The following is a 23,246-nucleotide window of genomic DNA, read 5'->3' as shown; positions in this document are numbered from 1 at the left end:
AAAAGATGAACTGTTAAACAAATATTGACTATGTGTTTTTGAGTCTCAAAAAGAAAAAATAAATAGGTCAAAAAAGACCCAGGTGTCATGATTTTGACAGATTTTACTGGTTGGATAAAAACACCTAGTGTCACCGTGCTCTAAAAGCATAAAAATCAAGACGTGATCTCTATTGACTTCTTATGCATGAGATAGGTTAAATTAAGAACACTATTCACAGGTCATAAAGTTGGAATAGAAAAGATATATGAAATGTTTATTTGACGAAAAATAATTCATCTTTTAGGTTAGCGTGCTTTCTTTCGGAAAAAATACCAAAACCCACATTTTGTTAAATTTTTTTATTTTAATCAAAGAAGCTAATTTTTATTATTTTCAAACTATTTTACACAGTGCCATATATTAGAAAGCACATGGATGCTAAGGGTCCTGTTCTTTGTATCAGTCATTGACTATCAGTGGCTTGTCCAATCTGCTATTCTTCATGTTCTAGAATCAGTAACACAGTCAGTATATGTATTTTCTTATATTAAAACCATATGTCCTTTGGTCTGCTATCAGTCTTCAGAAGAACAAAATGAGGTTATTGATCTACCAGTGTTGGGTATGCTTGATATTTGGATAATTTGGGCTTGTAAGTTTAAAATTTCCAGAAAAGTGTGCTTGATACACCTATAACAGCAGGAAAATGCCAATATAGTCAGTGATGGAGCCCATAGAAGATGCTTAGGACTTATGAGAGGTTTAAATGTCAAAATATTTAAGCAGTAAAAAATCATGTTAGGTAAGGAACTTCAAAACCTGTCAAAACGACACTGCTAATGACTCTGTAATAAAGCATGTCCCTGAGCACAGAGTGGAGACAAGAAAGAGCTAAAGGTTTTATAACTACTAGGAAGGATGTTTCTACTGGGACACAAGCAGCAGTTAAGAAAGCATCTATCACACAGTACACAGTTGGCCAAATAGGACTTGTCCCTTATTTGGATATTTCAGACATCTAAATTTTAGTTTAATATGCTGCTAAGTCACGTCAGCCGTGTCCGACTCTGTGCGACCCCATAGACGACAGCCCACCAGGCTCCCGTCCCTGGGATTCTCCAGGCAGCAATACTGGAGTGGGTTGCCATTTTCTTCTCCAGTGCATGAAAGTGAAAAGTGAAAGTGAAGTCGCTCAGTCCTGTCCGACTCCTAGCGACCCCATGGACTGTAGCCTACCAGGCTCCTCCGTCCATGTTGATTTCCCAGGCAAGAGTACTGGAGTGGGTTGCCATTGCCTTCTCCTTTAGTTTAATATAGTAGGAATTAATTCTTGTTACCAAGAAGACTATTATTGAATTCTGGGAATGGAAAAAAATTATTTGCCCCTGTGAGAAACATTTCTCTGGTACCTACTTTATGTCAATTACTTTATTTATAGAAAGACACATATCTTTTTGGACCAGATACATTGCAAAAAGCTTCAATACTTCGGCCACCTGAGGTGAAGAGCCAACTCATTGGAAAAGACCCTGATGCTGGGAAAGATTGAGGGCAGAAGGAGAAGGGGCAACAGAGAATGAGATGGTTGGATGGCATCACCAACTCAATGGACATGAGTTTGAGCAAACTCTGGGAGACAGTGAAGGACATGGAAGCCTGGCGTGCTACAGTCCATGGGGTTACAAAGAGCTGGACACGACTGAATGACTGAACAAAGAACAACATCGCAATTATGCTGCCACTACCAGTTTGTCATGTTGATGCTGCAAGTATTTAAACAACCCCGTTAAATCTCTAAAAAGAAGGTTTTCAAGCAGGTTTTAATAACCTAGAAAAATGAACAATAGAGACCTAACAGAATTACAAATAGATGAAAATCTAAGTTGAAGAAGAATGAGGAATGCATGGAAACCAGCCAGAGATCTGAAGTCAGAGAATTGAAAGATCAAATAATTCTCCTCTAAAAGGAGAGAAAGAAGAGTTGAAAGTTTAAGTAAAAAAAAAAAAAAAAATCATTCTTTCAAAGAAAGTTAAATACATATATGTTTAATGTATATAGACATATATGTGTATATATATGCATGCATATACACGTACAAGTGGAAGAAGCAAAGGATGCTGGAGAAAAGATGCCAAGAAAATAGCTAGGTAAATTTCTGATTGCTCTTTATTTAATCATGTAAATAAATATGCATAGGTAAGTTCAGGAAAGCTGGTTTAAAATGTAAATTCACAGTATCTCATTTTAAGAAGGTATTTCAAATCCACCCAAAACTTTTTTTTTTTTGGAGAAAATGTCCTTCCCCCCAATCCCCACTAGGGGAGGGATCACGATCTGGAGGAGAAAGGGTTTTAATATTGAAAGTCTCCTTGAGGATTCAAATTTCCTGCTCAGAGTTTATTTGACTTGTTTAGTTCGTAATTTACTGAATCTGAGAAGATCAGAGCAGATGTTTGAGAGAAAAATTCACCCCTGGAAGACTATTACTCTTGGAGTGGGAGAAGCTACTTACCTGGAGAGGGTCCCCCGTTCCCATATTGGACTTATTTGGGACTGATGTCTTCCTCCAAGTCAAAGAGACCCTGGAAATGTGGAAAGGTATAGTATAGGAAGAGGGGAAAGGAGGTTAGTTCTGAGTCTTTGACAGCTAGAAAAGGAGCTTTCTCCAGGTTGGGAGCCAATATCACAAAGATCTTGGTATATCCTAGAAGAGAATCTCCTAATCTCTGGACAGATTTCTTTTCTTTATTTTTACTGGAGAAACACCTAAAATGATCAAACAAAACTGAGAATGGAAACTCAGACGGAGTTTTTTTTGGCTTGAGAGAAAAGGGCAGGAGGGAAATGTAAGGATGAAAGCTGTGTGTATCTCAGTGCTCAGGCCAGAAGGCCACTGAGACTTGAGAGAGCTCCTGTGGGTGCTATTTCTCGGGCTGTACTGGCTTCTCAGAAGGGTCAAGGCTCTGGTAGCCCAAGAGGGAGGGTTAGGTGGTGAGTGGCATCTCCCTATAATCAGTATATTTAGATTCTGGAGAAGCTTGGGTAGAGAGTTGGCGAAGGGTCACTGTCTAAGAATGCCTTTGAGGCGTTTACCCCTGCAGATAACTCCTTTCTTCACCGTCAGTGCTTGAAAGTGGAAGTGGGAAGGAGGGAAGCAAAGAAGTCACAGATTCCTGAACTGGAGGGAGTCAGCTGAGGGAGGATTCACCTCTCAGGATGGCCTCTCAGGTGTTAGAGGGTCTAGGGTAAGGGTGCTTGGAATTCCTGCCTCCTTTCTGGCTGCTCAGGGCCAAGAAGGATCCGTTACAGGCTCAGTTCAACAAGCTTCTCCCCTGTGCACCCTTCTGCCACACCACCCCTAGTCAGCACTCTCTGCCCTCAGCTCCGTGCTTCCGTTGTGAGGCATGAAGCGAGTGACCAAGTGTTCACAACTGCCATTTCTTATCCTCTGCTTTGTCTTTAACAAACTTGAGTTCAACTTCTCTCCCACCCACTGAACTTGGCCCAAAACTGAAGCAAACACTAAAATGCAGAACATGCTTTTTTGTCAGTTTATCCCCCAAATCGGTGTACCACAAAGACACAATTCTTATCAAACCAGCTGGTTTCACCTCTCATCTGACCAGCTTTCCCTACTGCTTATTCCCTTTACCATACAGAAGCCCGTTTCTGTTTGACTTTGAGATGCTCACCGATTTGTGAGATCAGAGCTTTCCCCCCGCCCTGTTGCAATAGTCTTTTTAATTAAAGTCTCTCCCTATGTAAGTAAGTGGATCCCCACCCTCCCCCTTGACGTTAGTGTTTAGCTATGAATGAGATCCCGGGTAAGTCTGAGCCCCCACTGGCGAGGGAAAGAAGGCTTGGAGCGGGGGCATTTGTCTTTCTCTTCAGAGTGTTGAAGAGGCCAGCAAAGCACAGCTCTCTCTTCAACTTTCCGAAGAACAATGAATTTCTAAATAAAGAAGTTCGAGGCTTGCGCTGCAGGGGCCGCTGGCTGGGCAAGGGAATAGTTGGTTGAAAAACACCACTGAGATCACAGCTAGGAGTGAGGGGTGTGCTTAGGGAAGGTTTTCTAGAGAAGAGCCAGGAGTGAGGGATGGGACGGGCGCGGGCATGAGTGGAAGGTACGTGAAGAGATACTGGAAATCGCGCTCGGGTGGGCGAGCTAAGGGTGGGGGAGGTGAAGGGTGGTCGCTGAGCCTCAGTACTCCGAGGTCCTGGAGCGGCGGCAGCGGCGGTTAGAGCGAGCGGGACGGAGTTAGGACCGCTCGGAGCGCCCAGGTCTCGAGGTAGTATAAGGTTTGCAATCCTTCCACTTGCTGGCAGTTGCAGAAGATCTGCTTTTAAGTGAAACGTACATGCCACCCCTCCAAGGGCTGCAGTTTTCCCCGGCTTGCTTCTTTCTTTCTCTTCTCCGGCCCTTGAGCTCACTCTTTAATTTGTACGCGCCCCTAAGTTTGCAGAGAGCTCGCAGCCGGCTCGGAGCAGGGTCCGGCCAGGCGCCGCGGGCGGGGGCGGGGAGCCCGGGAACCGCAATCCAGAAGCATCGCGGGCCATGTATATTTCATCAAATGGACTTTGGGTGCGTCGCGTCTCGCAGCCATCAACGCTATGTGCAGTGACATTTCTGACTTGAGTGGAGGAATGCGCGAAGGAAGCCCGGACGAAATTGGTACTAGAGGATCTTCTTGGCGCCAATGCTAATTGTCCTGATTTATGTCCCTTCTGAGTAAGCTCAACGTCTTCGTCTGAAATAAAATGAAAGCTGTGCCAAGCGGAGTAGAACCACCGGACCGCTGGTTCTGATCCCTGGGAAATCAGGAAGTCGTCCTGCAGCTTAAAAAAAAAAAAAAAAAAAAAAAAAAAATAGGGAAAAAAAAGAAAGAAAGAGAAAAAAAAAAAAAAAACAACCCTCAGTAAAGTTTAAGGCGAGAAGTGGCAGAGGCACTGGCGCGAGGAGGCGCGGAGGAGACCCGGCAAGCAGAGGACTGGGCTGGCAAGACCTCCCGAAGGCTGCGATTTCATTATTAATATCACTATATTTTTGGAGGGAGAGGCACCTTTCTCATCTTCCCTTCCTCTCCGCCCACCCCTATTCCCTCCCCCTCATCTACCTGTCAAAGTCACTGATCTTTTGCATTTCGGAAGAGGACGTCAACGGGAAGGAATTCCCCCTCTCGGCTAGGGCTCCGAGAGGGGGCGACGTGCAGGAGGCTGCCCCCCCTCCTCCGGGGCCAGAGGCGAAGGTAATTAAGCGGCGGGGACTGGCGGGCGGGCGCGGGGTTCTGCGTCCGTGGGGTCCTCTCGGCCACGAGCCCGGCGCAACCGGGACCTCGGGGTGCGGCGGCCGGGCCGCGGCGCTCGGGTCCACACCCCCAGCTCTCCCGCTTCGTCCGCGCCTCGGAGATGGCTCGGCGGTAAGAGCCGCCGCCCGCCCAGCGCCGCCCGGGGTTCCGCTGCTGCGGCCGCCGCCCGAGGCGCACCAGGCTGGGCTCGGCCGCCGCCCCGCGCCGTCGGCTGGGCTCCAGCCCGGCGCCTAGCGAACGGGCCCCACGGTGAGTGCCGCTGGCTTCCCGCTCCTGCAGCGACCCGCGCGTCTTCCCTTTGCCCCTCTCCCCCTGGTTTCCTCCTTCCCTCCCCCCGACTCCCCCTCCCCGCCACCCCCACCCCACACAGCGCAGTCCACAGGCGGGAGGGAAGGCTCCGGGTGGGCGAGGAACTTTGTGAAGCGCCTTGAGGAGGCAGCGCGCAGAACCTCTGAGCGCACACAGCCCGCACACTCTCACACCCACACACGTCTTCCTGGTGTGCGCCCCGGGCAGGTTACGAGTCTGTGTGTTGTACTCAGTGCCTGGGCGCGGGGTCCGTGCTTCCATCGACGGACTCACAGACACACAGCTCGCTCCCCACTGTCTGTCGCTCGCTCGCGCTCTCTCTCTCTCTCTCTCTCTCTCTCTCACACACACACACACACACACACACACACACACCTGACCACACATAAAGCATCGGAGGGTTCTTTTTTCTTTATTTTCTTTCTTTATTTGCCAGTTGTCCTTGCTTGGGGAAAAAAACTTGCCCTCTTGACGGCCCTGTGAAGCTGGTGGCCACACTGAGCTTTTGAAGTTCCTTTCTTTTAATCTCCTTTATTGGTGCGAGATTAAAGCATTACTATCCCATGTTGTGCAGCTGGGGAGAAGGGAAAATTGATAGAGGGAAAGACTTGGTATAGGAATGTTGTTTGGAATATTTTCTCAGATTCTTTACTAGCATTGCATTAATCAGTTGATGGATTCGGCTAGGGACATTGAATTGCTCTCCTGTATGGATCTGTGGATGTCTATATATAATACAAATAATACTGAGTATTATTGGGCCCAAAATAACCAATTAAGTGATTCATACACAGGAAAACTTAGATAAAAAAAGAAACTGCGCCCTCTGCTGTTTGTTTTAGTAACATCACTTTAGAGACTCCTCCCCCCACCTTTTTCTTTTCTTTTTTCTTTTCGAGAAATCCACTTAGGAGGCTGTCATTTTACAGGGGAGGGGAGGAAAATTCCTAGTGGAGATTTTAAGCAACTTTGTTTCGAAAAGTTGGAGATTGCGTTTCCACCCTCACATCAGGTACAGATTCCCAGAGTGTAGAGGCTTTTGTTTTCCACCTCCTCCCCCATTCTTCCCAGGGAATGGTAATGGAACCACTCGTTATCATAACAGTTTGTCAGTCTTTGGAATGGAAAATTCTGAGTAAGATTCAGAATTCCACTAAACATATGGTGTATCTGGCAGTGGATTTGCTCTAGAAATAAGGCCCTATTTTATGACTGAAAATACTGAAAGTTTTATTTTACAGAATTGGGGGGAAAATAGAAAAATCTTGTAACAAAATCATTTATTCAGATATACCTAATGGTTCAGCTTGTTAGAAAAAAGTTTTCCAGAAATTCCCTTTTTCACAGTAGGGGCAACATTTTTCTGATTTGTCTAGTCCTTGAGGTCATCTCTAACCTTTGGGGAATTAACAATTGCAGGTTTCATATAAGTATTTTGAACTGCCACTTTGAATGCCTTAAATTCCCCTCACCCCCTTTCTCTTTGGCAAAGGAAGATCAGCTCAATAACTGTTCAAGAATCTTTTGGAAGATAAGTAACTTTAAGTTTTTCTTTAGGATGAAATTTGGTTCTTTGTATGTGGATTAGCATGCAAAGAAAAAAAAATGCAAGTGTTTCATACAGAAGGTTGTTCTAGCTTACATACATAAGGGATATATCTCCTATTTTTTTCCGGGTGCCATGAAATAAGATCTGTTTCACCACTGAAGACCAACATAAGGGAATTCAAAATTCCATATAGTTGGCTATTAATTTGGCGATACTTCCTATTGTGAAAATTTAAAAAGGTGATCCTAACATTTTGTAAGAAAACAGTTGATGTTGATTTTATATGCACATAAAGCTGTTTTTCCTAGTGATATTTTTGTTTTGTCAGCTTTCACTGGATGTATGTGTTTCAGGTTAGCTTTTTAGAAGGAGGCTAATATATTTTTTCTGTTTCCTTATGTATGTTTGTAAGTGGTGCATTTACTTGTCTTTGCCTCTGTTATTATTCTGAAAAACAAACAAACAAACAAATCATATACTAATTTGAAAAAATTAAACCATTACACACTTGGTTGATAAATTTTCTAACTGTCATAAAGATTTGGAGAGTTTTAGAAGTTACAAAAAGAACAAGTCAATTGGAAAGAAAATTTTGTACAACTCAGAAAATTAATTATATGTTAACAGAAAAATGTGTGTGTTTGAATTACATTATAAGTCAGTAAGAGATTTAGTGTACTTTTAAAAACAATTTTATCTTCAGAATCCAGATTTTTGTTTCAAAACTTTAGGTGGGTGTAGACTTTCTCAAATGTGTACTTGAAACCTTGGATTTCTGAACTTCCTACAAGACAATGAAAGATTTGTTGTTCTACATTAATAAAACAGCATATTTATTCTAGATTTAACTGATTATGAAATAATTTTATGTATTATTCCATCCCTAAACATCCTGCAAAATATATGCTTTCTAATTTCCCTAATCATTATTCTCTTGGTGAAAGCAGAGATCTTTCAAATACTAAGGTGTGCTATTTGGTTTTATTAAGAATCTCTTGATAGGCAGTTGCTCATAATACCCAATCAAGTATGAGTAAAATATGCCAATGATGTTGCAGTACATGTAAAATTTCTTTATCTTGAAAGACAGTTAACAAAAGGATAGAAGCAAATGTCTCCCATTAAGATGACTAGAATATGCTTTCTTCACAACACATAAATAAATGCAGAGAGCATTTAATATATGTTAAAATATCCCATTTAGTCAGTCTCATTATGACAGTGTTGGAAGCTGCTAATTTTGATATGTTATGGAATTTGGGTATGTCTTTATCTCCTTGTATGTTTCACTCAATGGACTATGATTATAGTCAATGTTCTTTTTGTTCCTTCCCATTCAGAAACATGCATATTTATAAAATTCTTAATGTCTATGAGGAATGAGTCAATAGCTGTCTATTTCAGGTGCCCCTGAGAGCTGAGTATTTATGGAATAAATAGCCTACTATCACCACCCCCGCCTCCTTGTGAGATTATATAATAGAATGGATCTTGAGAGCCAGCTAGAGTTAGTGGATTTACTGTCAATGTTTTCCCCTTTGTTGATGAAATTGGCAGTTGTTTTTAGAGTATAATTGTCTGTAGTTTTGATCATTATTACTTCCATGTAATATTTAGGAGGCTTCTTTTCTAATGAAAGAAAAGACCTGTGAAATGACTTGTGCAAAGTTAACAGAAGGTGGAAGGGAATTAGCTACAGAATCCTGGGAAAAGATGTGTTCCTTGTATGCAAAGCCATTTTATAGCTCATTTTAGTCCAGATCAGTAACATCTATCAACTTGAGGGCATGACATAACTTTATATTTTCATATTGGCTTTGCAAATTTATACACCAGTCAGAGGTCTGTGGAGTACTCATGGCATATTAATGGGTATTTCTATCAAAGAGGACTTCCTAATATTTTAGTGCACAGGTAGAGATGATGGCACTATTCGATTACAGTGAGTTCCCAGGGTTCACAAAGTTAAGAACTAGAAATGGGACTGTGCAGAGCTCTTCTGAAGCTGCTCACATTTAGGCGAGCACTTGAGACACATTCAAAGTCCACGTTACTTGGCAATTAGTTCAGTTATGGGCAAGAAGGAATTGGTTTGGTATATTAAATCCCCAGATATGTCATTGACTGTCCTCATAATCGGTTTGCCTGGCTATTTGCTGTAATGACCTAGCTTTGAAGATGCTATTGGTGATTTTAACCTAGTTGAAAGCACAGCCAGATGGGAACTGGTGCCGTTAGGTAATAGAGGTTAAGGGGTAAATCATGTTCTATTTTAAAATCATTTTATTTTCTTTGAAAACTCCTTAATTATACTTTAATAGAAAATTCCTGATTTTGACAGGGGCTTCTTTTCCATTGTGTGGCATGGAAGTTCATAGATTTATTAGTTTCTTACTGATTTTAAAGTAAGAGGATTTTCTTTGAAGTGTATGGCAATGAAAAGTAGATCCTAATGTGAAGGATACATATTAAGTAACGCTACAAACATAAAAGTTGGAATGAAATCAAATAATTATGTTAAAGAACAGCTTAGTGACCCCTCTGCTTCTGATCTGTAATATGCTGTGGTCAATATCTTTTCCTGTGTCAATGGGAGCTCATTAAGTGTAAATTCTGCAGACTAACTGAGCCATGCCATGTTAGTGCTTGCCATAGCTTGACATTTTTAATACATTAATAATATGTCTGTAATGTAATGGAAAACTATTAATCACAACTGGTTATGTGCCAGAGATTTAAGCTATAATTGGCTGCTTCTTGTCAAGAATGTCTGTCGCACAGTCCCGCAACTGCCTAATATTCAAATGTCTTGCACTCCTCTGCATTTTTCTTTGTCAGTTTTCTAAATTCGATCAATGGTGTAGTCCATAATTCTGTGTAATGACCATCATTATAATTCTGGTGTACTTTAATGAGAATTCGTTGCACTGGGATTGCTCTTGTGTCAGGAAATAGTACCAGGTTCCCATACGTTTCCTTAGTGACCAAATTTTTAACATAAATTTATATGGTCATCCTTCATTGTGTGATTCAACTGAGGCAAAAAAGTGGATGAAGACAGTAGTGAAGAATAAGCAGATTAGGGGGAATAATATTTATTGATTAAAATGTTATTAATCTCAGAATTCAAATATATACTTAAGGTATATTTTTAATATATTAAAAATTAGCCGTTGTGCTCACTCATTTTAAACTCAAAGCAGTTCATCTCAGGTCTTTAAGAGTATATGGTGCTGATTAACATGTTGTTATGTATTTGAAACTAAGAATTTAAGTTAATAATTTCTGGTGTAGTCGATTTTACACTGCTTCAGTTATAATGCCTACTTTGCTCTCCCTTCCATTTCCCCTTCCATGAAAGTGTTTGTTCTTATTATAATAAAGTAGTAAATGCAGTTGAAAATGCATCTAGAAAATGCAAATTTGTATTATTTTAATACCTTTTCAGATTATTAATTGTCAAAATGTCAGCTGCTTCTGAAAGTATCAACTTAAAATTACTAATGAATCTGGAAAAAAGCAGAAGGCTATAGTAGCCACATTTACTTCTCTGTGATTTTTTTTTTCTTTTTGGTTTAAGATTTCAAAATGTACTGAGCACAATATAGTCTTTACATTACAAAAAGAGGCAGATTCAAATCTGTAGTTTATACATGTTTAGACAAACTGCTAATTATTGCTTCATAGGAACTCAAATATTCAACATTTTTCCTAATAGAAAATATCACAAATTGCAGCCGTATGATAACATTTTATGAATTGAATATAATGAAAATTGCACTTGCATCCATAAAGCAATTATTATAAATTACTTTGCTATGGAAACACAATTCAACCATCTGTTGGCATTTCATAGTCTTTGTGGCTTAGTTCATTTTAAGATGGTATATTATTTAAATATAGTAGATTCCTTCTATTAGATTCTGTGAGGACAGTGAACTTCCATATTTAAACTGCTTAGTGTGAATTGAAGGGTCTATATGGTATTTCCTAAAATTGTAGGCTTGTCTTTTCACATTAAAAAATACTTAATTATTGGGACTGTGACGATATAAATCAGCTAATTAAGCAAATGCACTCTTCTTACATCTGGATTCCAAATATTATTGTTTGTTTCCATTTAGACAGTGATCTCTAAAGAGAAAAGTTGCCAGTTAAACTCATCAATGACTTGTACTCAGTATGTAGGCTGTATTATCAGTTAGCCAAAAGTACTTTTAAACAGTAATTTTTATTTTCTCTTAGAATTAGTGCCATATTATTCTGCTTCATGGCCTGTTAACTCACCCTCAGCTATTTTTATATGTGCATTTTAAATTGTGTGTTTTACTACAGAGCTTTTAGTTTTAAAGCAGTGTATTATATTTGCCTTTGGGACAAATTCCCTTCTTCTGTTACAGAGAGTAACTGCAAATGCAGATGTAATGGCTATAAAAAGATGTAAGAAAATAGAAAATTCTTATGAAAGGACAATTTGCTGCTTTGGTTTTATTTTTGAATATTTTTTTCAGAGAGCCAAGTTATCTTTATCACTAAATGCAACTAAACAAAAGATGCTAAATTCTTCTAATATAATGAGCAAATCCAAAGGGACAGGCTTGTGCTAACAATGCTGCTTTTTCACTCCAGTTAACAAAAGCTAAGAAATGTACAAGGAATTTGTAGATTTTTAGGGTCTCTTTGCCAAGAGACAAAAGGCATAGAAGTAGTTGTCACTTCTTTGCCATTGTTATAAAAGCACTCATTTCCCCCATTGTTCCTCTGGAAGATTTTCCAGCACTACAATATATGAAGAGATGTTTAAATCTAGCTGCTTGTTTTCAGTTTTGTCAAGATGGGAATATAGTTTTTGAAGTGAAAACCTGTAAGTCACCTGGAACACAAACATCTGTCTTTGTTATGGAAGAGTTAAATCCTTCATATCAAAATTCTTCCTAATGTGAATGATTTCTGTGGTTTGCTCATTCTAGCAAAGCAGCTGAGTAAAGGTTATCCATATTACACCAATTTGCTTCATATTGCATCTAACCTCCCAAATGTCAACATATCATATATTTTGTAATGCATTGATTGTGGGACAATAACTCTTATTCTTATTGTTTCTAGAAGGGTGTTGGTGCCAGAAGAGAAGAATGATTGATGGGAAGCAGACACCGAGCGATAGACACTCGTCCTGTTGCTGTAGCTACTGATACCTCAGTGCGCCTGAGCATCCCTTGTGAACTGTGAGCATCAAGCACCCAGGGTTATTGGATGTACAATAGGAGAGCCATCGTTTTGATAAATCCTTATCTGCTACTGGACATCTTTTATAAAAAATCCAAGCTAGACCCAAGGCTAATAGATACGTTCTAGGACGATGAAAAAGCTGCAAGTCGTTGCTAGTGCCTAGTGCACAAGTATGCTAGGCTTCCACCAAAGTCCTCAATATACCTGAACATGTGCAATATATGAACCCTTCACTTTTAATTTTGGAATCTACGTTGAAGTCTCATCTTCTTTTTCTTTTTTTAATATACAAACCTACCTACGTATAGACATAGATAAGCTGCTTTAGTTACCACGAAGATTGCCAAGAATTTAGAGATGTATTTGTCAAGATTCCTGTCAATTCATGCCCTTTGGGTTACAGTGTCCTCAGTGATGCAGCCCTACCCTTTAGTGTGGGGACATTATGATGTGTGTAAGACTCAGATTTATACCGAAGAAGGGAAAGTTTGGGATTACATGGCCTGTCAGCCGGAATCCACAGACATGACAAAATATCTGAAAGTGAAACTGGATCCTCCAGACATTACCTGTGGAGACCCTCCTGAGACGTTCTGTGCAATGGTGAGACAACCTTTTTGAATTGCTTATTTCATGTTAAGTGCGGGCATGTTGTATGTGCATACAGATGTGGTGAGTGCGAAGACTCAACTCAGGCAATGAGCTGAATCTGCAGGTGGCAGATCTGTGCTAACAGGCTAGTTGCATTCTCAGTGGAGGCCTGCACCACCTGGAATTCCAGTTTGCACAGTGTGATTGACATACTTCCTGCGAACCAAAGGTTTCACTGAGACAAATGCACTGAATATAAATGATAAAGCAAAAAGTCCAACTGAAGTTTAAATTTCAGCTTGGAGACTGGGAATATGATTAGACCACATGTGATAGGTGAAGGATAAAATCCATTGGTGAGCCAACTTTACAAACATACAGGTTTCTTCACATGCATCTTTAAATGAAGGCTAGTCCTGCGTTCTCCAGTTCAAGGCTTGAGTAGATGTCATGGTTTTGCTCATCGGGAAACTGCTGTGGTTTGGAAATTCTTGGTTAGGAGACAGGAGCCAAAGCCTCATGAGAAGCTTTTCCGAAAGAGTCTTGTCAACTTGTTCAGCCTCTTGTTTGTAAGGGTTATGGTTTTCCAGAGAAAAGGCTGGAATATTGAAAATGTTTCCTAAAAAAGTAGTGACACGGAGCATGCAAATTCAAATACTCTCCTTTTGATAAGCAAAGTTAGATAATTCATTGTTTTCATAGTATAGAAAAGGCTTTTTCTGGGTGGTAAGGTAAATGCTATGTGACACATTGAAATTTTTACTAGAGACATTGCTGAAAATATGCCCATAAGGTGTTAAGTAAAGACTTTGATCATTAAAATGATGTAAATCAGTGTGCTAAAGAATTCAAACAGTGTGTTCATTTGGTGTATGTTGTTTTATTATTATTATACATAGGGTTTATTTGATACATGAACTGGGATCTCATTTTTCTCTATATAACAGATGTAATGGTATGGCAGATTTTAATAGTATCCATACCTGACTTTATTATCTTGAACCTGGCCTGGCATTTTCAGGATAGTGAAACTATTAATCAAAGTAGCATCTGTTCACAGTCCCTAGTGAGTTAAATTAGCATAAGATCATCTTAGACCTAGCACTGCAGAAAAGGTTTTGTAACAGGAAACAATTTTGAGCACTAAAGAGTCTTTTCGCCTAAAAGCTAAGGGCTTGCTATTTTTCAGAAGTGCCTTTGGGGACTGGTTTGAATTATAGTCTAAACCTGATTTTGTGGAGAGTGAGAAAAAGAGCTTGGCTATTAGGTGTCACTATGACTAAAGTGCTCTGAAAGACTAAATATTTCAAAGAGAGGACCGTCTCTGGGAAGCAGGTATGTGCTTTGCAAAAAAGTTGCCTTTTAGAAACCAGAGACTCGCAGAAGAGGAATTTATTCAAACACATTAGGAAAACTGTAATAAATCTGTAAAAGAGAGCAGAGGCATTTGTTGGCTTTATATAAGGTTTCTAATAATCTCTCATAAAAGGTCAAATTTAAGATCTTATTGCAAATCTAGGGGTGAAATGGCTGTTCAGGTGACAGGTGGTGCAATCTTCCAGTCCTTAGCAGAAGATAGTTCTGGGCCAAGTCTTAATATTATTAAGACACTCTATGTATTGGCTTTCATGCCCTGCTAGCAATATGCCTCTTCTGGAATTGTTTAATAATTTACAGATCTAAGTAAAGTAGTAGAGAACCTTTTTCAGAGTGCTGTTTGTACTTGCACAGGTTCTGTATGATGTGCTCAACATGTGATTTGAATGTGCAGCTTCCCTGATGTCAGCCTCTGGCAAGAGAATGCTTGCTCAGCACTGCTCCTGTCCATCATGTTGAAGGGTTTACCTGGTGTCTTCAGCATATCTCTCTCTCCCATCTTGAGTGGGAAAGGGCACGTTATAGAACTTCTCATGCCTGCTTTTTACAGTTACATGGTCTAAGGTTCTTAAGCCAGTTCCTAGCAGTTCAGTGGCTAAGTGATGTTAGAGACCAAAAGAGATAAAAATGATACTCCTCAGCTTTCTCACGTGCAGTAATACATGTAATTTACATGTTTATATGAAACTCCATAGGGCAGTGTTTTAAAATATTGCATGTTACTGTGATGCAAATATTCAGAAGCCTTGGTGGGTTTAAGCTTGTCATTAAACAGAATTGTTTTTCAAGAGAGAGTGTGAGATTTGTGAGATGTTACCTATAATGCATAATTTGGGCTCCTTAATGTACATTTGATTGGCATAACAGATTTAATAATCTACCCTTTAAATACAAAGTTTGGGACTGCTTGTATGCATATTATATACCAAGTCAAAGATAGTGACCTAATATAGCAACACATCCTCTCTCCAGTTTTGTATTTTCCATAAAATTCTTTAGTATAAGGGTTCCTGACACAAGGCTGTGAAGCTGTTTCAGGATGCTGTCATATCAGACCTGTTTGGGTGCTCCTTAGCCCGAGGTCTAATGGGAATCCATAAAGTCATTTGTGTTATGACTTTCACGTTCTCCCCTCCTTGACACATGCATCCATACCTGCTCCCTCAGAGTCGTTATGGCCTATTACATCAGGGAAGCTGCCATATAAGCACAATCACTGCTCAGCCCTGATATGTAAATGTTTGCTGCAGAATGGTTTCAGTAATCACTTACTCAGCTAGTGACACCCTTATTAGCTGTGACTAGCAATTCTGAGCACCAAGGGGATTTGGTCAGAGAAATACCCTATAATTCCCATAGCCAATGTATCTTATATAAAGTTGAATTTCATTGACAGTGCACTGAGAGTCTGTACTGCCTTTTGCATCACCTCCATCATTATATGCCAGTGACCATCCATGAATGCTGCATTTACTTTAGAGTAAGATTTTAGAGAAAATGGACCACATGATTCCATTTAGATCTCTGCTTATTAACCTAGGTAACCTACATAATACCTCTTTAATGTCCCAGTCATTTTAAGTTTTTGTATAGTAATAGTATCAGCATTTTAAATGTTAGTTTTTTGGGGAGATTTTGCCATTTCTGTTTAATGATAGTAGAATAGGGGAATAGAAATAGATATACACATATACATGTATATGCATGAATTTTGTATATTGAGGCCATACATTTTCTTTTTAATTTAGTTTGATATATTCCTTGTAAGTTGTTGATGGCTAAAAAAAAATCTGTTTTTGTTAAGGGGGAAGAATATGAAGGGTAGAAGAGAGTTAATCATTAAAAAAATTTTTTTAGTCTGCGATAATTTTAGTATAGATTGTGTCCTTCAGCTGCGTAAAAGCTTCAGGTAGCACAGCTTTGTCAGAAAATACAGATCATCGAGTGACTACAATTTGTTTCAGTTTGCATAAAGAGCAAATATGATGATCTGAACCTGGGTGTAAGGCTGAAGTGACAACACAAAGCTATGACTTGTCCTTTGCGTTTAGACAAACTTAGTTGTCATATCTTCATGCAATACCCCAGTAGCTTGAAAATGGCAAAATTATCTGCAATTATCTCCAGCCTGTGGCTAATTTTCTGGATAAGTTAAACACAAGAAGAAGCCTACAGATGGAAGAAGTCATAGGCGTTTGTACAATTTATGACACAGAAGTGCTGATGATGGTAGAAATGTGAGCCCTTGAGTGCAGCTATGGATTTCAGAGCCAATCAAAACTAAATTAGGAAACAAAGATTATTAAAATGTCTTCTGTGCATGTAATTTTGGCATAATATTATGAGGTGGACATTAAATGCTTCCCTTGGAGACCTTCGGCATCATTAATGCAGCACGCCTTTAATTACATGTAGACTCATATTACTAAAAAATGGAGAAAATAAAGTACTCTGAGGTGTAGTTAGCAATACCCTCATTATGTTTACTGAAATAATTAAAAGGAAGGGTATAATTTTTCTAAATAAAATGTCAGAATTTGAAATGAAAATGGATTTTCTTTAGGAAATTTACTAATGTGTGCCTGTGCTCTTGATAGGCATTTATTCAAGCACCAAAGCAGATCTATTAATGATCATTCCATATTGTGCTATTTCCAAATGGAATCCTATTAAGAAAAAAAAAAAACTTAATTACTGTAAGCATTGTGGATAGAGCATATTTCATTATGTTCAAATGGAATTTCAAAAGTAGTACAAAAGCCTTCCTGCTTTATTATTTTAAAGGAACCCAGCAGGATGAGTGAGTGGTGATGGATGCATAGTCTCAGGGCTACCCATAACTTACATTTCTGACTTGACATCAGCTCAGGTTGCCATCTGGTGGCTATCAGGTGGCCTTTGAGAAATTAATTTGATAGGTTTCATTATGTTTTTAATGACAAGGCATTAATACCAATTTTCCAAAAACTGGAAATAACATTGACTTATATAATAATCAAATAATCCTAAAAATTCACTCTGTTCACATGAAACATAAGTTAATAAATGAATGAAGTTTTAATAACAGTGACATCTTTCATTTGAATTGATTTATCCCTGAATTATGCCAGAATGAAATTTTTAAAAATCTTCAGTTCCTTCATTGTTAACACTTCATTGTTTAGTTCATTGTTTAGACTTATTTCTAAGTAAAACTTAATTTATGTTTGCAGTGAATTAAGTTCCACGAAGATCGGTCTTCTGATATAGCATTGTATCAAGTATTCCCTTGTTAAGGAGCCAGCAGTAGCTCTCTGTTACCTATGTATCAAGTCTAAAGTACTCTGCATGGTTTTCAAATCCAAGTGTTTACAACCTTATTTCCAATTACTTTCCATCAGGACCCAATGGCATTTCCAAGCGATTTAGGACTGGCAGTCTCATTGGAAGGGACACTGGATTTGGGTTGAGACTGCACTGGCATAGCACGCATGGTTTATGTGGGAGGCCTTGAGAGGGAGCTGATAAAGATTATGTGGGGCTAGCTAAACCTAAAACCTGCCTCATGTCATTTATTGTTCCCAGACAGTGTTCTCTGTGTGCTCAAGTGCCCTTGCCTCTGTTGGACTAATGCACAGATGTAACTCCAGACTACTGTATGTGGAATGAAGTGAACAGAACACAGAGCACATGCAGAACCTGGTGGTAGTGCTGGTGGTGAGAATCAAAATAAAATTACATATGGTCCCTCCCTCGAAAGGAAGCAAAAAAGAAAAAAAGAGTCCTAAGCAAAATTACTATATAGGGGCATGTAGCCAGAATCTGGGGACAGAGGCATAGAAGTAAGACCAGCACTCATTAGAGTTTAAATGTGAATTACTTTGCTGCATATTAAAGGGCCACTTGGAAAATACTTCTGGTAGCCAAGTTCCTGATATTAAACTGTGTCTGAAGAAGATGATAGGAAAAAAGGCTGGGTGCAGCAGATGCTGCTGCTGCTGCTAAGTCGCTTCAGTTGTGTTCGACTCTGTGCGACCCCTTAGATGGCAGCCCACCAGGCTCCCCCGTCCCTGGGATTCTCTAGGCAAGAACACTGGAGTGGGTTGCAGCAGATGAAGGCACAGCAGTTAAATCACACGCTAGTGGCCTGGTTAATGGTAGATTGACATCTTATATGTGGCAGAATGGAAGAGGAGCAAAAATTCATAGGACTAATAAGTTAGATCTGTGTGTGCGTGTGTGTGTGTGTGTACTTCATATATCTGGCACTCTAGCTGTACACAGAGATGAAGGGGGGCATTTAACTGAATGCGCATATGCAAGATTTTAAAGGTGAAACATGAGACTTCAGCATTATTACTGCCTTGTAGCAGACAACTTTGAATTGCCTCCTTCAGTTCCCCCAAGATTTCTGCTCTAGAGAAATACTACTTTAAAAGTGTTGAACTCTTGTCCTTAAAAACCCCCATAGTCTGTCTGGATTGTTTCAAGGTCTCTCAGGCATATTCTGTAGACTTTTGGTGCTGGGGCTAGTTCTACTTAGCTCTGGAACTGTGCCTGGGTCTTAGGCTGGCATCTGGATCCTCTGACGTTAGTGACTAGTATCATCACACAAGAAGTCCCTCATCTCATGTGTTTTTCTACCAGGACAAACAGAAGACATTCCTTTTGCTTGAAATAGCCTCCTCTTATCCCTATTCCACCCATCCTTCAAGGTCTATATCAAGTTGGTTTCTCTGTATACTTACTGCCAATCTGATAATTCAGTTGGTAAAGAATCCGTCTGCAATGAGGCAGACCTGGGTTGGGAAGATCCCCTGGAGAAGGGAAAGGCTACCCACTCTAGTATTCTGGCCTGGAGAATTCCATGGACTGTGTAGTCCATGGGGTCCCAAAGAGTTGGACATGACTGAGCGACTTTGACTTTCAATATCAGCTCAAGTCAATCTCTTGACCTTTTAACTATATGTAATTAAAATATATGCCCATCTATCTACTCTACTATTCTGTAACATTTAGCAATTCATTCATCTTATTGATTTATATACCCACATACACATATGTTTCCTGCATTTACTGTATCTTGACTCTTGATCTAGACCACTGTATCCTTTGAGTGAGATAATACATGAGACAGTCTCCCATACTCTCTTGATGCAGAGTAGGAGCTCAATAGAGACTGTATATTGTACTGCTTTTCTACCTCATAGCATTTACCATAAATCTAGGTCAATTCAATTCAATTCAGTCACTCAGTTGTGTCCGACTCTTTGCGACCCCATGAATCGCAGCACACCAGGCCTCCCTGTCCATCACCAGCTCTGGGAGTTCACTCAAACTCAGGTCCATCAAGTCGGTGATGCCATCCAGCCATCTCATCCTCTGTCGTCCCCTTCTCCTCCTGCCTCCAATCCCTCCCAGCATCAGAGTCTTTTCCAATGAGTCAACTCTTCGCATGAGGTGGCCAAAGTACTGGAGTTTCAGCTTTAGCATAATTCCTTCCAAAGAAATCCCAGGGCTGATCTCCTTCAGAATGGACTGGTTGGATCTCCTTGCAGTCCAAGGGACTCTCAAGAGTCTTCTCCAACACCACAGTTCAAAAGCATCAATTCTTTGGCGCTCAGCCTTCTTCACAGTCCAACTCTCATATCCATACGTGACCACTGGAAAAACCATAGCCTTGACTAGATGGATCTTTGTTGGCAAAGTAATGTCTCTGCTTTTCAATATGCTATCTAGGTTGGTCGTAACTTTTCTTCCAAGGAGGAAGCGTCTTTTAATTTCATGGCTGCAGTCACCATCTGCAGTGATTTTGGAGCCCAAAAAAATAAAGTCTGCCAGGTAACAAATACATAATAACATGTTTTTAACTAATTAATCAATTGATTGAATATAGTATTTGATTTTCTGGAATGTTTTCTGTTTTGTGAGGGTTTTTATCATGAATCTTTTTTTCCCTCAGTAAATTAAGAGACAAAAAATTTAGCTACTGCAATTTGGGCAGCTTATAATGATCTCAAAAGAGAGATGAGAGAGAAAAATCTACTTTGAGTTTCAACACTGAAAGTATGTATGAAGAATTTTTTCCATTTATATTGAAAATATTTTAAAAATGTTTTTCCAAATAAAACATTTGGAAAAAATGAAAAACCTCACACTCAAAATTGAAATCATTTTGTCATTTTTCTTATGTCTTCCTCCCTAAATATAATATACATTTTGTTTTACAAAGTGGGAATCATGGAATACTGTCACATATAATTTTTCATCTTTTTTTATTTGCTAATATAGCTTTATTATTTACTTATATCATTGATATATTATTAGAGAATATGATTTGATAGTTATAAATATCCTATTATAAATATATAATATTTAATCATCCTCGTACCTTGATGACTTGATGTTATTTTCTTTTTTTTTTTTTTGGCTATAATGCTTTGATGAACATATATCAGTATAGTTTTCTTTATTAAACCTACTCTTCTTCTCCCATATTAAATGCACATGTTTTTTGATGGTGAGTTCATTGTTTTGTGTTTAGTTGAGGCTAAAGGGTTGGGCTGTATTCTTTTGTTCTCAAGAGTGGAATCCTACTGAATGGAAAGGACAGAGCATTCTCTAGTGAATCTTGGGGAAAGATGTGTGTGTGTTAGTTGCTCAGTTGTGTCTGACTCTTTGTGACCCCATGGACTGTAGCCTGCCAGGCTCCTCCATCCATGGACTTCTCCAGGCAAGAAGACTTGAGTAGGTTGCCATTTTCTTCTTCACAGGATCTTCCTGACTGAGGGACTGAATCTACATCTCCTGAATTGCAGGCTAATTCTTTACCATCTGAGCCAACAGGGGAAAGAGGTGTTAGACTTATATCAAGATGTGAGACTCAGGCAGGCGCCTCTCTCTGGGCCTTGCTCTCTTTTCTCTGGACATGAGAGAGAGCTTCTAGAGGTATAAAGAAGATAGTTTCTGCCACATGGGAGAAAGCAAAAGTCAGGAGATCTGTTTGGGAACAATAAGCTGAAGATGAACAAGTTACACCTTGTAAACTATACTTGTGGTTTTAAAACTTGGGTTTAAATTTATCCACAGTGAGAAATGCATTTTATATTGCAATGCAGTAAACATTATCCTCATCAGTTCAGTTCAGTTCAGTCGCTCAGTCGTGTCCGACTCTTTGCGACCCCATGAATCGCAGCACACCAGGCCTCCCTCTCCATCACCAACTCCCGGAGTTCACTCAGACTCATGTCCATTGAGTCAGTGATGCCATCCAGCCATTATCCTCATACACACAACCAAAACAAAAACTTTGGGAAATGATCCTTATTCTTTAATGTGTGCTATACCCTCTGATATTTTATCTTCCTTTATATTCTTTTTCCTTTAGCAATAATCAAAAATTACATATTGATGTTTACCTGCAAATTACAAATAGTATTGTTTTTGAACCTTACATAAATGGAAAAATTGGATACACATTCTTGTATAACTTCCTTTTTTAAAATTTAACATTATATTTCTGAGATATTCTGTATATAGTATTCTACCATATGAATATCTGGATATTTCTTTAATCAGTCTTCTATTTGTAGACATTTAGATTGTTTATTTTTTATATTTTAAGGCTATTAACTGGTGTGAATTTTAACTTCTGTCAGTTTTCCAGAAAGATAGTTAATTTTTATTTCCTCTAGCATTTTATGAAATGTCCTAGTCACTAGACCCCCATCAGTACTGGGCCTCTAGTCTTAAATTTTCTTCTAATATAGAGTCTTAGCAGATAAATTATGTAGTTTACCAAAAAGGATACTGATGAAATTATCCTTATTACAGGCACCTTTTCTGCCATGATAATAGTTTTTAAAATTTGGCACTGATACACAAACATATTGGAAGGTGAAAATGACATTTTATTTTTTAAAAATATATTTGTTTGCTTATTGAACAGATTGAGTTCTTTAATACATTTATTGGCCATTTAAATTTTCTTGTTCCTGATCGTAGTAGTTTTATTCCTTTGTACTTTTTCCCCTTTTCTAACTTTTCTATTGAAGTGAAAAAAAAAAAAATAAGATATATATTTGGGCCTTTTAAACAGATACCACCCATTTATCAGTTGATCAAGTTCAAAAGTGAATATCCTTTCTGCCAGAAAAGTAGGTCTTGTTTCAGAGAATTTTCCATACCCTTTATTTGTGGAAATTTTATGTAATCTTGCCCTGGGCTTTGATATCAGGGGGCCGTCATCTCACAGCGAGGAAATAATTCATCTGAGTGCCCTCTTGAGTCTTTTGTTTCTAATGTTAAAACTTTGAGAAGTTGTCATTCACTCACAGTAAAGTGTTCCTGTTCACTTAGAATTGGTGATTTTGGAGACAGTTGCATAGTTAAACAATTCCTTGTATAAAGATGGCTGGTGTGAAATCTGCTTTGGTTTTAGTTCCCCAGACCAATGGGCAGACTAACTTTCTTTTTCTTTCTTCCTTTCTCAGACTAGCTTTTCATGTACCATTTTTAGATTTCAGAATTTCTTTCCTTACAAAAGGGGAAAAGGATGAAAGTTGTTTCACACACATCATAATGGAAAAGAACTTATACTGAGATTGGCAGGTTGTAGGTTTCTTCTCATCTTTCTGGGAATAGATTCTCATAGTATCAGTTCTGTGAAAATTAAAGACATGAGCCGAGGAAGAAACCAGAATTGGTTTTCATTCTTAGACCTACTTTGGAACTGACTTCTAAAATATTAAATGAAGAATTGAGCTGGATGCTGTTTTAGTGCAAAGAAATAGCCCTTTTGGTCCAGAGGGTTGATGTCCATTGAGAAGTCCAGCAGCTGACACTATCATCAGGTCATGTCTGAACAGTGATTTTTTACCATTCTGTATAACTTTTTTTGTTTGTTTCCTGTTGTTCTTTCCTT

At 39.1% G+C, this 23,246-nt stretch overlaps 1 protein-coding gene across 7 annotated transcripts in view; it reads left to right on the top strand.

Annotated features, from left to right (window-relative positions):
* Window positions 1-3,987: 3,987 nt before the first annotated feature.
* The window catches only part of NTNG1 (netrin G1), a 368,374-nt gene continuing 349,115 nt past the window's right edge, over window positions 3,988-23,246 (top strand). For 5 of the 7 annotated variants that reach the window (XM_044944632.2, XM_006066884.4, XM_006066879.4 and 2 more), the window contains exons 1-2: window positions 4,578-5,229; window positions 12,254-12,979. In XM_044944632.2, the coding sequence (XP_044800567.1) occupies window positions 12,734-12,979 (246 nt within the window). In that variant the 5' untranslated portion in view covers window positions 4,578-5,229; window positions 12,254-12,733. The other 2 variants (XM_044944630.2, XM_044944631.2) reach the window with 2 other exon arrangements.

Source organism: Bubalus bubalis, chromosome 6, assembly GCF_019923935.1.
Source record: "Bubalus bubalis isolate 160015118507 breed Murrah chromosome 6, NDDB_SH_1, whole genome shotgun sequence".
Lineage (NCBI taxonomy): Eukaryota > Metazoa > Chordata > Mammalia > Artiodactyla > Bovidae > Bubalus > Bubalus bubalis.
The sequence above is the reverse complement of the archived record's forward strand: the minus strand, read 5'-3'. Positions and strand labels throughout refer to the sequence as shown.